The following is a 15,685-nucleotide window of genomic DNA, read 5'->3' as shown; positions in this document are numbered from 1 at the left end:
GTGTGTGTGTGTGTGTGTGTGGGTGTGTGTATGTATTTATAGTGAGGAATATGCAATGAACAGCCGCCTCTGTTTTATATATACATATAACATTTATATAATAGATATATTTATAAAATGTAATTGAAAAATGATTAAGAGACTTTTGTTTATACTATATCCCTAATAATACTGACTTTTCTTATTCTACAGTTGTTTATAAATATTGTAAATAAGGAATTTAGTTTTGGGATGCCTGGGTGGCTCAGTGGTTGGGTGTCTGCATTCGGCTCAGGGCATGATCCTGGAGTCTCGGGATCGAGTCCCACATCACTCTGTGTGTCTCTCATAAATAAAAAGTAAAATCTAAAAAGTAAGAATTTACTTTTTTCACCATAAAGTAAATTTTTCAGATAGTGGTCATCTCTCACAACCAGGAAGGTATAAATTATCACTAGAGAGAGAAAAAGATTGAAAAAGAAATGTTTCAAACTCATCAACTTTCCATGTGGAATAAGAACTGGTAATGAGAATTCTAAGAAGAAATGTATACCTTGAAAGCCTGTATCTAATGTAATATATAGATGGGCTTAAAAAAACAAAAGGTGAGGAATTTTTATCTAAAATTCTAAGTTGACAATTGAAGGATACTAAAAAACATAACTTTCTTTCTTATTTTTTTCTTTATTTCCTCAACATAATTCATTTGAGCTTGTAAATCCTAAATGGGAAAAGGAAATATAAATTTGAACTTTACTTTTAAATGTATATATTTATGACATATTATGCATAATACTTATAACATTCCATTTTACAGAATTCCATCTGTCGGCTCACTTATTCACATTCGAAAAATATTAAATTGCTTCTTCCAAGCAAGATCTTATTTTAGGTGTTCCAGGAGAAGCACGACTGTTTCCTAACATAATCTACTACCTTAAATTAAGCAGGGTCTTTAAAATGAATATGTAAATAATTATAAAATATCTAAAATTTTAAATTTGAACATCGGACACAAGGACTATGAGTAGATATTTTTAGCACTTTACTATAAAAGAATTCTGAGAATGGACATTTTACCATGGGGTGAGGAAGAGCCTCCGCTTCTAGAGCTGATTATTGTTTTAGGCAATACTTGTATTCTTCACTTAGATAAAGAGTGTTAACTATACTCTTAATGGAATAATTTCAAAAACACAGTGGAATACCACAGCATTATAAATTGTGAGAAACAATCCCTGATTTTCCACAATTTCTATTATTTTAGTCTAAATGTAACAAAAAGGATAGAAATAGAGAACCGAGTCCTCTTTGGTAAAACTATATGCTAACAAGATAAAAAAAAATGTCCAACATAGCAAAGTATCCAAAAAAAAAAAAAAAAACCTACAATAATTGGATCCACTAAAGATTTCAGTTAGGCATGAGTATTATAAAAGTCATGATAGCAATAAATAAATTAATTCATTAAATGAATCAATAAATTAACTGTTAGTATAATTTAAAAATCACAACAGTAAGAATTCTGATCCCTGACCAAATGTCATGTTCCCTCCAACATGGGAAAGCTTTTCCCAATAAAAGTTTGCTGTCATTATATATGTTCCTACCTATTTTTTCTGCCGATTTACCAAAGTAAAAAAAAAAGAAAAATTTCAACTTGCCATATGTCTCTAAAATGTACTGACCAACCTTCCATTACAAACATAAAATGACATCATATAAGTTAAACTTTATCCCAAATATGGTAGTAGGAGATGAAGAGGGACACTATATCATACTAAAGGATCTCTCCAAAAAGAGGACCTAACAATCATGAATATGTATGCCCCAAATGCAGGAGCGGCCAAGTATAACAAAAATTAATAACCAAAGTTAGGACATAATTAGATAATAATACACATATACTTGGTGCCTTCAATCTAGTGCTTTCCACACTCGATAGGTCTTCTAAGGACAACATCTCCAAAGAAACAAGCGCTTTAAATGATACACTGGACCAGATGGATTTCACAGATATTTACAGAACTTGACATCCAGACGCAACTGAATACACATTCTTCTAAAGTGCACATGGAACTTTCTCCAGAATAGGCCACATACTGGGTCACAAATCAGGTCTTTACTGATACCAAAAGATTGGGATTGTCCCCTGCATATTTTCAGACCATAATGCTTTGAAATTAGAACTAAACCACAAGAAGAAATATGGAAGGATTTCAAACATGTGGAAGGAAACGACCATCCTGCTAAATGATGAAAGGGTCAACCAGGAAATTAGAGAAGAATTAAAAAGATTCCTGGACACTAATGAGAATGAAGATACAACCGTTCAAAATCTTTGGGATACAGCAAAAGCAGTCCTGAGGGGGAAATACATCGCAAGACCAGCAGCATCCGCGCCAAAACCAGAAAGAACTCAAATACAAAAGCTAACTTTGCACCTAAAGGAGCTGGAGCAGGAACAGCAACTGAAACCTTCACCCAGCAGAAGAAGACAATTAATAAAGATTCGAGCAGAACTCAATAGGGAGACACCAGAAGAACTGTGGAACAGATCAACAAAACCAGGAGTTGGTTCTCTGAAAGAATTAATAAGACAGAGAAACCATTCGCCAAACTTATTAAAAAGAAGAGAGAGAAGACTCAAATTAATAAAATCATGAACGAGAGAGGAGGGATCACCACCAACACCAAGGAAATACAAATGAATTTGAAAACTTAATATGAGCAGCTTTACGCCAATAAATTAGACAATCGAGAAGAAATGGTGCATTTCTGGAAAACCACAAACTACCAAAACTGCAACAGGAAGACATAGAAAAAACATGAACAGGCCAAACTAGGAAGGAAACTGAAGCAGTCATCAAAAACCTACCAAGACACAAGAGTCCAGGGCCAGATGGCTTCCCAGGGGAATTCTATCAAAGGTTTAAAGAACAAACCATACCTATTCTACTAAAGCTGTTATGAAAGATAGAAAGGGATGGAGCACTTCAAAACTCGTTCTATGAGGCCAGCATCACCTTAATTGCAAACCAGACACATACTCCACCAAAAAGGAGAATTATAGACCAATATCCCTAATGAACACGGACGCAAAAATTCTCAACAAGATACTAGCCAACAGGACCCAACAATACATTAAGAAGATGATTCACCATGACCCAGTGGGATTTATCCCCGGGATGCAAGGCTGCATCAACACTCTTAAAGCAATCAATGTGATTCATCATGTCAGCGAGAGAAAAAACCAAGAACCACATGATCCTCCCAATAGATGCAGAGAAACCATTTGACAAAATACAGCATCCATTCCTGATCAAAAGTCTTCAGGGCGTAGGGAAAGAGGGAACATTCCTCAGCATCTTAAAAGCCATCTATGAAAAGCCCACAGCAAATATCGTTCTCAATGGGGAAACGCTGGGAGCCTGTTCCCGAAGATCAGGAACAAGAGAGGGATGTCCAGTCTCACCACTGCTATTCAACATGGTACTAGAAGTCCTAGCCTCAGCAATCAGGCAGCAAAAAGAAACAAAAGGCATTCAAACTGGCAAAGAGGAAGTCAAACTCTCCCTCTTTGCAGATGACATGATACTGTGCATAGAAAACCCAAAAGAGGGCAGCCTGGGTGGCTCAGAGGTTTAGCGCCTTCTTCGGCCCAGCACCTGATCCTGGGGACCCGGGATCGAGTCCCCCGTCGGGCTCCCTCCGTGGAGCCTGCTTCTCCCTCTGCCTCTGTCTCTGCCTCTCTCTCTCACTGTATCTCATAAATAAATAAAATCTTTTAAAAAAAGAAAGAAAAAGAAAACCCAAAAGACTCCACCCCAAGATTGCTAGAACTCATACAGCAATTCGGCATTGTAGCACGATATAAAATCAATGCCCAGAAATCAGGGGCATTTCTATACACGAACAATGAGACTGAAGAAAGAGAAATTAAGGAGTCAATCTCAATTACAATTGCACCCAGAAGCATAAGATACCTAGGAATATACATAACCAAAGAGGTAAAATGTCTCCACCCTCAAAACTACAGAACACTTCTGAAGGAAATTGAGGAAGACACAAAGAGATGGAAAAATATGTCATGCTCATGGATTGGAAAAATTTCAATGCTACCCAGGGCAATTGACACATTTAATGCAATCCCTATCAACATACTATGGACCTTCTTCAGAGAGTTGGAACAAATCATCTTAAGACTTGTGTGGAATCAGAAAATACCCCAAATAGCTAGGGGAATATTAAAAAAGAAACCAGAGCTGGGGGCATCACAATGCCAGATTTCAGGTTGTACTACAAAGCTGTGGTCATCAAGACAGTGTGGTACTGGCACAAAAGCAGACACATAGATCAATGGAACAGAATGCAGAATCCGGAAGTGGACTCTCAACCTTATGGTTAACTAATATTCGACAAAGCAGGAAAGACTATCCACTGGAAAAAAGAGAGTCTCTTCAATAAATGGTGCTGGGAAAATTGGACAGCCACATGCAGAAGAATGAAACTGGACCACTTTGTTACACCATACACAAAGATAATCACAAAATGGATGAAACATCTAAATGTGAGACAGGAATCCATCAGAAATCTAGAGGAGAACACAGGCAACACACTTTTTGACATAACATAACAACCTACAGAATGGGAGAAGGTATTTGCAAATGACCTATCAGATAAAGGGCTAGTATCCAAGATCTATAAAGAACTTAGTAAACTCAACAGCAAAGAAACAAACAATCCAATCATGATATGGGCAAAAGACATGAACAGAAATTTCACAGAGGAAGACAGAGACATGTCCAACAAGCACATGAGAAAATGCTCCGCATCACTGGCCATCAGGGAAATACAAATCAAAACCAGAATGAGGTATCACCATCCACCAGTGAGAATGGGGAAAATTAACAAGGCAGGAAACAACAAATTTGCAGAGGATGTGGAGAAAGGGGAACTCTCTTGCACTATTGGTAGCGATCTGAATGGGTACAGCCACCCTGGAAAACTGTGTGTAGGTTCCTCAAAGAGTTAACAATAGAATTGCCCTATGACCCAGCAATTGCACTTCTGAGGATTTACCCAAAGATACAGACGCAGTGAAACACCAGGACACCTGCACCCCGATGTTTCTAGCAGCAATGTCCACAATAGCCAAACTGTGGAAGGACCCTCGGTGTCCATTGAAAGATGAATGGATAAAGAAGATGTGGTCTATGTGTACAATGGAATATTACTCAGCCATTAGAAATGACAAATACCCACCATTTGCTTTGACGTGGATGGAGCTGGAGGGTATTATGCTGACTGAAATAAGTCAATTTGAGAAGGACAAACATTATATGTTCTCATTCATTTGGGGAATATAAGAATTAGTGAAAGGGAATATAGGGAGAGGAGAAAAAATGAGTGAAAATATCAGTGAGAGTGACAGAATATGAGAGACACCTAACTCTGGGAAATGAATAAGGGGTAGTGGAAAGGGAGGTGGGGGGCGTTGGGGTGACTGGGTGATGGGCACTGAGGGAGTCACTTGGCGGGATGAGCATTGGGTGTTATGCTAAATGTTGGCAAATTGAACTCCAATAAAAAAACAAAGTTAAAAAAACATAAAATGACAGGAGGCAAGCCACTTTATATTTTAAGAGTAAATAATACACAACACTAAACTCAGAGCAGGAAAATTAATTTTACAAGAGAGTACTTTACCTTGGTACCAGAACTTAAGTCTTCATGTTTTGAAGGCCTTGAATCATCAGTATCAGCTTTGCGGGTAAGACTTTACAGCAAAAATAGAAAACAAAGACAAGTTCATTTTTTTAAAAGAAAAATCGAGGAAAAGGTCAGCTGTTTATTAATGAAGTTTCTTGAAATACGAAAATTTAGCTTCGTTTTGGTTAAGATTTTACTTTTAATTCCAGTATCTTTAACATACAGTGTTACATTAGTTTCATATATACAATTTAATGATTTGGTAATTCCACACATCACCCAGTGCTCATCATGACTAGTGCATTCCTTAATTCCCATCTCCTATTTCACCCATCCCCCTACCAACATCCCCCCTGGTAACCATCAGTTTGTTCTCTATAGCAGTCTTCTTCTTGGTAAATCTATCTTTTCTGTCTCCTTCACTCATTTTTATTTTGTTTCTTACATGTTACTTAGGAGTGAAATCATATTTGTCTTTCTCTGACTTACACTGCTTAGCGTAATACACTCTAGGTCTCACCATGCAAATGACAAGATGTCATTCTTTTCAATGGCTGAAGAATATTCCATTGTGTGTGTGTGTGTATATTGGTGTGTGTGTATATATATATGTGTGTGTATATATATAAACATATACACACCACTTTTTATTCACTAATCCATCAACAAGCACACTTAGGCTGATGATTTCAAATAATGCTGTAGTAAAAACATGAGGTGCATGTATCCCTTTGAATTGGTGGGTTTGTCATATCTGGGTAAATACGCAGGAGTGCAACTCTTGGATTGTTAGTAGTTCTGTTTTTAACTTTTTAAGGAACCTCCATATGGTTTCCCATGGTGGCTGTCCCAGTTTGCACTTCCACCAAAAGCGCAACAGGGTTCCTTTTTCTCCACATCCTCACCTACACTTGTTTCTTGTGGTTTTGATTTTAGCCATTCTGACAGGTGTGCAGCGCTATCTCATTGTAGTTTTGTTTGCATTTCCCTGATGACGTGTGATGCTGATCATCTTTTATATGTCTGTTGGCCAACTGGACATCTTCTTTGGAAAAATGTCTGATATATTCTGATCGTTCTTGACCTGGATTGTGTTTTGGGTGTTGAGATGTATCAGTTCTTTATATTCTTATACTAACCTTTATCAGATATGTCATATGCAAATGTCTTCTCCCATTCTGTAAGGTTGCCTTTTAGTTTTGTGGATTGATTCCTTCACTGCAAAAGCTTTTGATTTTGATGTAGCCCCAACAGTTTATTTTGCTTTTATTGCTCTTGCCTCAGGAGACATTAAAAAAAAAAAAAACCTGGCTACAGCTAATACCAGAGAGATCATTGTCTGTGCTCTCTTCAAGGATAAAATGGTTTCATGTGATATATTTATATCTTTAAACCATTTTGAATTTATTTTTGTAAATAGTGAAAGAAAGTGGTCCTGTTTCAATTTTTTATATACCCATTCAGTTTTCCTGGCATCATTTATTGAAGAGACTGCCTTTTCAAACCATTGGATATTCTTTCTTCCTTTGTCAAAGATTAATTGACCATATCATTATAGTTTATTTCTGGATTTTCTATACTATTCTACTGATTTTTGTATCCATTTAATGCCAATACTATGCTGTTTTGATTACTACAGCTTTGTAATATAACTTGAAATCTAGCATAGAGATATCTCCAGTTATGTTTTTCTTTTTCCAATATTGCTTTGGCTATTTGAGGTCTTCAGTGGTTCTATATAAATTTAGGGTTGTTTGCTCTAATTCTGTGAAACATGTCGATGGAATTTAGTAGGCATTGCACTAAATTTGTAGTTTGCTTTGGGTCCTATACACAGTTTAACAATAGGTGCTCTTCCAATCTATGAGATGGAATTCTTTCCACATCTTTGTGTCATCCTCAATTGCTTTCACCAATGTTTTCAGAATGCAGGTCTTTCAAAATTTGGCCTCTGTGTTATTTTTTTAAGATGTTATTTATTTATTTATTTATTTATTTATTTATTTATTTGAGAGAGAGGGAGAGAGTGAGAGCACAGTAGGCAGAGAGGCAGGTGGAGGGAGGGGAAAGAAGCAGGGCCCCTGCTGAGCAGAGAGCCCTATATGTGGCTCTATCTCAGTACCCTGACATCATGACCCAAGCCAAAGGCAGTCGCTTAACCGACTGAGCCAGCCAGAGGCCCCTTGGCCTCTGTTTTTAAAAAGGGTTTAGTTATCTATTTTGCTTTCACCTCTCCTAACCTGTGAAATGCCCAGTAAAGGCCCATTTTTAGTTCCCATAACTAAGTGTGACAGGTAAGGAATTCTCTGAAATGTCTGACAGCTAACTGAACAAAAGTTAACCACCATGAATTATCACCTTCCACCTGTCAAAATGGCTAGAATCAAAAACACACACACAACAATATTGGTGAGGATGCAGAGAATAAGGAATACTCGTGAGCTGGTGATGGGGATAGAAATTGGGGCAGCCACTGTAAAAAACAAAATGGAGTTTCCTTGAAGAAGTACAAATAGAAATACCACATGATCCAGTAATCCACTACTGGGTACTTACTTACCCCCCAAAAAAGAAAACACTAATTTGAAAAGACATATGTACCCCAATGTTTATTGCAGCATTATTTACAACAGCCAAGATATGAAAGTAACCCGTGTCCATCAACAAATGTATAACACACACACACACACACACACACAGAGAGAGCAATATTACTCAGCCATAAAAAAGAATGAAACCTTACCATTTGCAACAATGTGGATTACCTGGAGGGTATTAAGCCAAGTGAAATATGTCAGAGCAAAATAGACAAATACTATATGATTTCATTTATATGTAGAATCGAAAAAGCAGAACAAATGAACAAACAACCAAAAAGCAGAACCGGACCCATAAGTACAGAGAATTCTGTATTGCCAGAAGGGAAGTGGGTGGGGGACAGACAAAAATGGTGAAGGGAAGTGGGAGTTCAGCATTCCAGTTATAGTAAGTCACAGGGATAAAAGTACAGCATAGGGAATATAGTCAATAGTATTGTAATAGCAATATGCAGTAACACATGGTAGCTACACTTGTGGTAAGCATGGGGTAACAACATAGACCTGCTGAATCACTATGTTGTACATATGAAACCAACATAACGTTGTGTCAACTATACTTAAATTTTGAAAAGGAACTATCTACAGATGTTAAAGAACAAATTTATATGTTATTAGTGGGAATACTATTCCTGAAGAGATTAAAAGATTAAAAACTATAATATCCAAGTTTCACAAGTCCTGCCATATTTACATCCACATAAACTAGCAAGGCCTTAAAAATCATCAAGGGCACTCAGATACCCAAGAAGAGAGACTGCTATAAAAATAGTCCTGATATCTGTGCCTCTATTGCCCCACACACTGCCTAATATTTTCTTTTTGTGAGCTCCCACTCCTGGATTACTCCTCTGCAGGGCTCAGTGGCACTCTCCAACGTTTAAGTTTTTAGCCTGTCAAGGCATAGATTCCCAAAACAAGGAAAGGCTCAAATGACCAAGAATAGGAGCCATTTCCTGCTCCTGGAGAACCAGCTAAATGGAGTCTGAGTCATCCATGCAGTCGTCTCAATGTAGGCACCTTACCAACTACCCAAATGAAGCTCCGTTATTGATCTGACAGCTAGTCCTACCCCACCAAACCCTACACATACACAGGAAGGGCATCAGAGAATTACGAAAAGAGGTGGAGTGATCACAAGACCTTGTGACCTTGGGCCATACATTTACATAGTTCAGAATCTCCATTCCCCCCTTATTTGAGAGGATCTAACCCGCCTGCTGTAAGGTGGGGTAGAAGTCGATGATATCCCATTCCTATTTGCTGTAAATACTCTTGCCAGTGGCTCAACTGATTTTAATGTTTCTCAACAGAAACTCTGAAGTAGGGCAGCTGGGTAGCCCAGCGGTTTAGTGCCACCTTCAGCCGAGGGCATGATCCTGGAGACCCAGGTTCGAGTCCCAAGTCAGGCTCCCTGCATGGAGCCTGCTTCCCCCTCTGCCTGTGTCTCTGCCTCTCTCTCTCTCTCTCTCTCTCTGTGTGTGTGTAACTATCATAAATAAATAAAAATTAAAATAAATAAATAAATAAATAAATAAATAAATAAATAAATAAACCAACAAAAAGAAATGCTGCTCAGGACTCTCTTGAACGCTCTATTTTAATATGCTTTTATAAACAACACCCAATATCTTGTGTTCTTTCTTTTTGTAATTGATCTTTGTCTATCTTGTCATAAACCCCAATATTCTGACATCATTTCTTTTTTTTTTTTTTAATTTTTTATTTTTTTTTTTAATTAACTTTTATTGGTGTTCAATTTACCAACATACAGAAAAACACCCAGTGCTCATCCCATCAAGTGTCCCAAGTGTCCTGACATCATTTCTAAAACTCTTTTCCTATTCAACCCAGTGTGGTTCTTCTTGAAACATGCCCTCTCCTGCTAATTCCCGTCTCGTGTACACTAGACCCACTCCCTCTCTTTATTTTATTAAATCACTTACCTACAAGATGAGAGAAAAGGGAAAAAATCTAAATTTAAATCTCATTTCTCTCAGTTATCAAATTCAAGTAAGTCACTTTAATCCCTTTTGAGTTTCAAATTCTCCACTTCAACAACCACATGGTAAGGATGTTAAACATGGGTTACAGCATCAGAGAGTATTTTGATTAACACATCTCTAAGATTCTTTAAAGCCCTGAAATTCTATCTGCTTTTCATTTTGTCTTTAGAAAAATGGAGAATCCTTAGCTGCAGAAATGATAAAACGTAATGGAATAAAAGAAACAGCAAGAAAATTGGAGAAGAAAGTTACCAAAAAATCAAGAAAAGAGTATAGAAAGGACATGGAGAAAAGCAAAAAAGTCTACAAAAAAAAGAAAAAGCTTCACAGAACTTATCAAGGGTGCCAGCCTAAAGGGAAAATTAGACTCAGAATTCAGTCAATAGACAACTGTTTAGAAATACCCTCTAAATAGATGATAAATTTAATTAACGTTACATGGTCTATACCTAGATTACATAACCTTCACTTTCAGAAAAATCATTCATCTCAAGGAGAGCAGACGTCACTATATCTAAGAGCTTGCCAGATTAGGGCTTGCTTATGTAAAAGCTATGGTACTGTGGCCATAGGTAACTGAGATCCACTCCAAAATCTTTGACAGTAAAAACAAGAAACTAGTTACCACTGCAATAATTACCTCTAGCTATCACTAGTTGTGTCAAATATATTAGGAAAATGCTTGGACTTGCCTGGTTCTTAAGAAAACATGTAATGAAATTTGACATTCTGGGATGATCTAAGATCTGTATCTTAATTCCAGTGCTGCTGAGGGGCACAACATGTATGTGGGAGCCACACAGGCTAACATTCAAATCATGGGTCTGCTACTCATTAACTATGGAATCCTGGGTCAATTTATCCATCTCCCTGAACTACAGCTGACTAGTTAATAAAAAGTAGGCTATAACAACACAGCTCCTTGGTGAAACTATTGCAATGACTAATAAGTAATAAGTAATACGTATTAAGCACATAATATAGTGTCTAGCCCAGAAGACAACACTCAACAAATCCTTTCCTCTCCACTTCCTTAGTTAACACGTCATTTTAAAAAAATCCATAAAAGTCCTACCTGCTTAAAGCGACTTCTTCAGACTTCTTAGCCACTAGTAAAGAAAGCAGGAAAATACATTTTAAGTCAACAATAGAAAAATACAGAATATTAAAAGTGTAAGACAGATGATGACTTGTTAAAAAGTATTCCTTTGGGACCACACCTGGAAACCACACTACAGTGGATATTAATTGTACTATTGGTAGGCAGTTAATGTTTTAATAAATCTCATTTTCTCCTCTGTAATTAGCAATGCAAGAAAAGAATTCTAGTTATCAGAATGTGGTACATACAAGTGGATGTTTCTAATGACCATTATTGTAACCAAACCCTATGAGACTGACAGGAAATGGTATCATCAGCAGAATCATTATCATAAAGTGACAATGGCAAACTTAAATAGCATGATTTTCCTGGACTTCCACTACTAGGAGCAGTTAAAACAGACTAGACATATTTGGCTGGAACACGACGGAACCTCTCCAGCTCCTCAGTGGAGACTGCTAAGTTCAGGATGAAACACCTCATCACAAAGTTCGGCTCGGCTCCGGTCACAATCTTGGGGTCCTGGGTGGAGACCCTCAGGGAGTCTGCTTTTCTCTCTCCCTCTGTCCTTCCACCTCGCTTGTGCTATCTTTCAAATAAATAAATAAACTCTTCTCAAAACCTTTTCTAGAGAAAGACATAAGGCCGAGAAAAAGAACAACATTTTAAATGGAATGAATTGAGCCTCCTGACTTGTTCAGTAGAGAGGGCTGAAAATTTCAAAATGGAATGATACTTGGCTAAGGAAATAAAAGCTTCCTTTGTCTTCCAGTATCTTTAACTTGGTATTCTTCAATCTATCCTCCACAGGAAATGCCTGCAAACTATGGCCACAGGCCAAATCCAACCTGCCATCTGGTTCTGTAAATAAAGTTGGAATGGAGCACAGTCACATCTATTTCAATACATATTGCTATGGCTACTTTCACACGACAATGGCAGAGTATGAGACCCCAGGGCCTAAAATATTCACTATCTGGCCCTTTTAAGAAAAACTTGGTGATCCCCATTTTATGCCATAACCAAAGGGCCCTAATTCAAATCTAATCTGATTACTCTTCTATTTGAAATTCTCCTATCAATCCCTGCTGGCTCCCTCCCCAACAGCCATTCCATAGTCTTCATTCTTGCTGGAGAACCACAGCTTTATTTGGATATTTAGTGTCCCAATACACAAAGAATGTGGTCTTGCCCCAGCTGCAAAAGGAGAAAGGATTATTCTAAGCTAATCACAGTACCTGACTTACCAGTGACTGGTTTAGGAACAAGCAAGTCATGTTACCTAGCCTATAAAATGTTAGTTTTATAGGCTGAGTTTTCTTCCTATATAAACGAAACACAGAGACAAACACAGTCCTTCTGGTCATGGATATTGTCATGTGAAAATATGCCTGAAGCTGTTGCTAATTAGCCAAGCAGGAAAGGAGACAGGGACTCCTGGGTGACTCAGCGGTTGAGTGTCTGCCTTTGGCTGAGGCCCTGATCCCCAACTTCCCGGATCAAGTCCCATGTCGGGCTCCCTGCCTGGAGCCTGCTTCTCCCTCTGCCTATATCTCTGCCTCTCTCTCTCTCTGTCTCTCATGAATAAATAAATTAAAATCTTAAAAAAAAAAACACACACAACACAAAGACAGCTCTATTCTATTATGAGCACCTTGAAAGACCAAAACTCTATTCCATCTTTGCTTCCTATAACTTGCAAAACCAAAGCCAACCTAAAGAATTTCTGTGATAGAGATCCACTAAGTTAAAGGTTTCTTCCTACATTTCAGACCATGCAACGCACTAGGTGCCACCTCTGGGGAGCAACGATAACATCTTTGTTACTGCGAACATTTTTGTGCTTTTATTATAATTTGTTGAGCCCAAGTTGCCCTTTTTGAATATTTATTATGATCATATTTTGACTAATGATAACAGAGTATCTTATTTCCAAAAAACTACAGTATTATGCAACAAACAGGAGAGAACATTGTCCTAATGAAGTCAACATATCACATTCTGACTTAAGAGAAGTGAAGTCACTAATAGTGAGATTGCGTTGATGCAACAGCATCTAAAATAACCTGTGCTCCTCAACAGGCTTCCTACGGAAGTAGGATAGGTCATCACCTAAGAAATCAAGCAATCTCCTTGGTATTGCTGCACACTAGCTAAGTTTCGCAGTTCTCATTGTTTGCCATTTGTGTAAAGGACCAGCAAGGTATTGCAGAGTTCCAGTTTTAAAGATAATGAGACAAATCACACTATAATAATATTTACTAAATGAAATCCACTTGTAAAAGTCAAAATGCCATTTGTATAACCAGTATAATTTTTATAACATGTTTATAGAGGAAACATAAAACATACTAACTTGAACATCTTTTTTCCTTGTTTACACAAAGATATCCCATGGGATTTTAAGTATCATAACTAATAATGAGGGCACCTGGATGGCTCACTGGTTGAGGTTGTGATCCCAGGGTTCTGGGATTGAGTCCCACATCAGGCATCCGTATGGAGCCTGCTTCTCCCTCTGCCTCTCTCTTTGCCTCTCTCTCTGTGTCTCTGAGGAATAAAGAAATAAAATCTAAAAAATAATAAGATAACGAATTTATTTTCAGACAATACTGCCTCATATTTTAAATTACCAAAAAGAACTTCTCAAATTCTGAATCCTAGACTATTAAGAAAGAAATTAAGAAACCAAACACCCATGCAATTTACACATTGGATTTGTTTCATTTTGTTTTCATTGCTCTTTCATTATCAAAACTGCCTTATTCTGACTTCATCTATGTTAGGACCACCATAAGTAATTCACTCTAAAAAATCGTACCTAGATCATGATTCTGTGAAGAATTTTCAGGTTTCATTTCTTCTTTATGTTCAGAAATTAGTTGGTCACTGCTACGTATAAGAAAGAGTGATAAACAATGAGACTTTTTAAATACTGATATGAAAAATATTTACCAGATATATCAAATTCTTAAGATTTTTCAAAGAATATCAGGGTTAACATCAAAACTTAAATTACCCAAATAGGTACTTCAAATTTGTTAGTTCTAAAAACTTTTATCAAGTATGCAATTAAAATTAAAGGAGAAACAAAAGTAAGGTGAACCAGTCATGAGTTGAAGGCATTTTGCTCAGTAAACTAAGAGTTAGAATGCCATAATGGAAAGTGTCTCAAATCCCAAAGTCCCAGCTCGAAAAACCAGCAGTTTTTTTGTTCTTAGACCAGCCACTTCTCTTCCACTCAAAGTCTTCCTCTATAAAACAGGAATCTTACCATCTTATATTACAGGCCGTTAGGATGATTTAATGAGGTATTATACCCAAAACGTGGCCTCTCAGGCAAGGTGATGCCCACAACTCTGGGAAGGGCAATATGAAACCTTCCATGACCTAATAAAAGAAGGTATTCCACAGGATTTAAAGCAGGCTTGGGGGGCAGCCCAGGTGACTCAGTGGTTTAGCACTGCCTTCAGCCCACGGCGTGATCCTGGAGACCCAGGATCGAGTCCCATGTCGGGCTCCCTGCATGGAGCCTGCTTCTCCCTCTGCCTGTGTCTCTGCCTCTCTCTCTCTCCTCTCTGTGTATTCTCATGAATAAATAAAAATAAAATCTTAAAAAAAATAAATAAAGCAGCCTTCGGGTACAGATGTAGGAACAAAGGGGAAGGAAAGTCCAGTCTCGTAGTATTATTTGAACTTCTTTAATAGTTTAGAATGGTCCTAACTAAAGTCGGCTAGCAGAAAAGACAAACAAAATCCTCGAAGGTTAATTCATCATGAAGGTCTGGGCTAATATATGGTTTCCACGTAAGGTTTTTGAGTGTGAAGGGAAGGGTGTATGCAGGCTAAAGCCAGAAGGCCCAGCTGCCAGAACAGCACGCCGGTGGCTTTGGAATAGCAGCTGAGCATATAAGCATATGTAATAAACAAAAAAGGGTTCTAAGTTTGAATTCTAAGTGTGGATCACCATGAGCACTGAGGAATGAGGATCAGCAAGGGCATCCTATGAGCAAAAGCCAATCATGACTGGACTGCAGAACCAGTTTCAACAGCAATGTTGCAGGAACAGAATCAAAGGAAACCACAGAATGATGAGCATGTCCTTTTTTCCATCCAAAAGGCTTATGAAAGAGGACTGTCTCTTTGGTCTTAGGGAAATCCTTAGGTTCTCGGAAAATTCAAGGGGGAAAGTATAGGCGATAACCCACAAGGAAAAGTATACAGTTTTCTATGAAACTGAACATCCTAGGACACAAGTAACTAGTTAGTAAAAACAGACGTTGAGGTGG

General features: G+C 37.7%; 1 protein-coding gene across 2 annotated transcripts in view; it reads right to left on the bottom strand.

The window, feature by feature from the left end:
* LOC140598236 (uncharacterized) overlaps nt 1-15,685 on the bottom strand; it is a 128,552-nt gene that overhangs the window by 74,409 nt on the left and 38,458 nt on the right. For both annotated transcript variants that reach the window (XM_072752645.1, XM_072752646.1), the window contains 3 exons: nt 14,218-14,288; nt 11,370-11,403; nt 5,689-5,758 (listed from right to left, as the gene is read on the bottom strand). In XM_072752645.1, the coding sequence (XP_072608746.1) occupies nt 5,689-5,758; nt 11,370-11,403; nt 14,218-14,288 (175 nt within the window). The remainder of the gene's footprint in view (nt 1-5,688; nt 5,759-11,369; nt 11,404-14,217; nt 14,289-15,685) is intronic.

The sequence above is a fragment of the Vulpes vulpes genome, chromosome 3 (assembly GCF_048418805.1).
Source record: "Vulpes vulpes isolate BD-2025 chromosome 3, VulVul3, whole genome shotgun sequence".
NCBI lineage: Eukaryota > Metazoa > Chordata > Mammalia > Carnivora > Canidae > Vulpes > Vulpes vulpes.
This window is presented reverse-complemented; position numbering and strand designations above follow the sequence as displayed.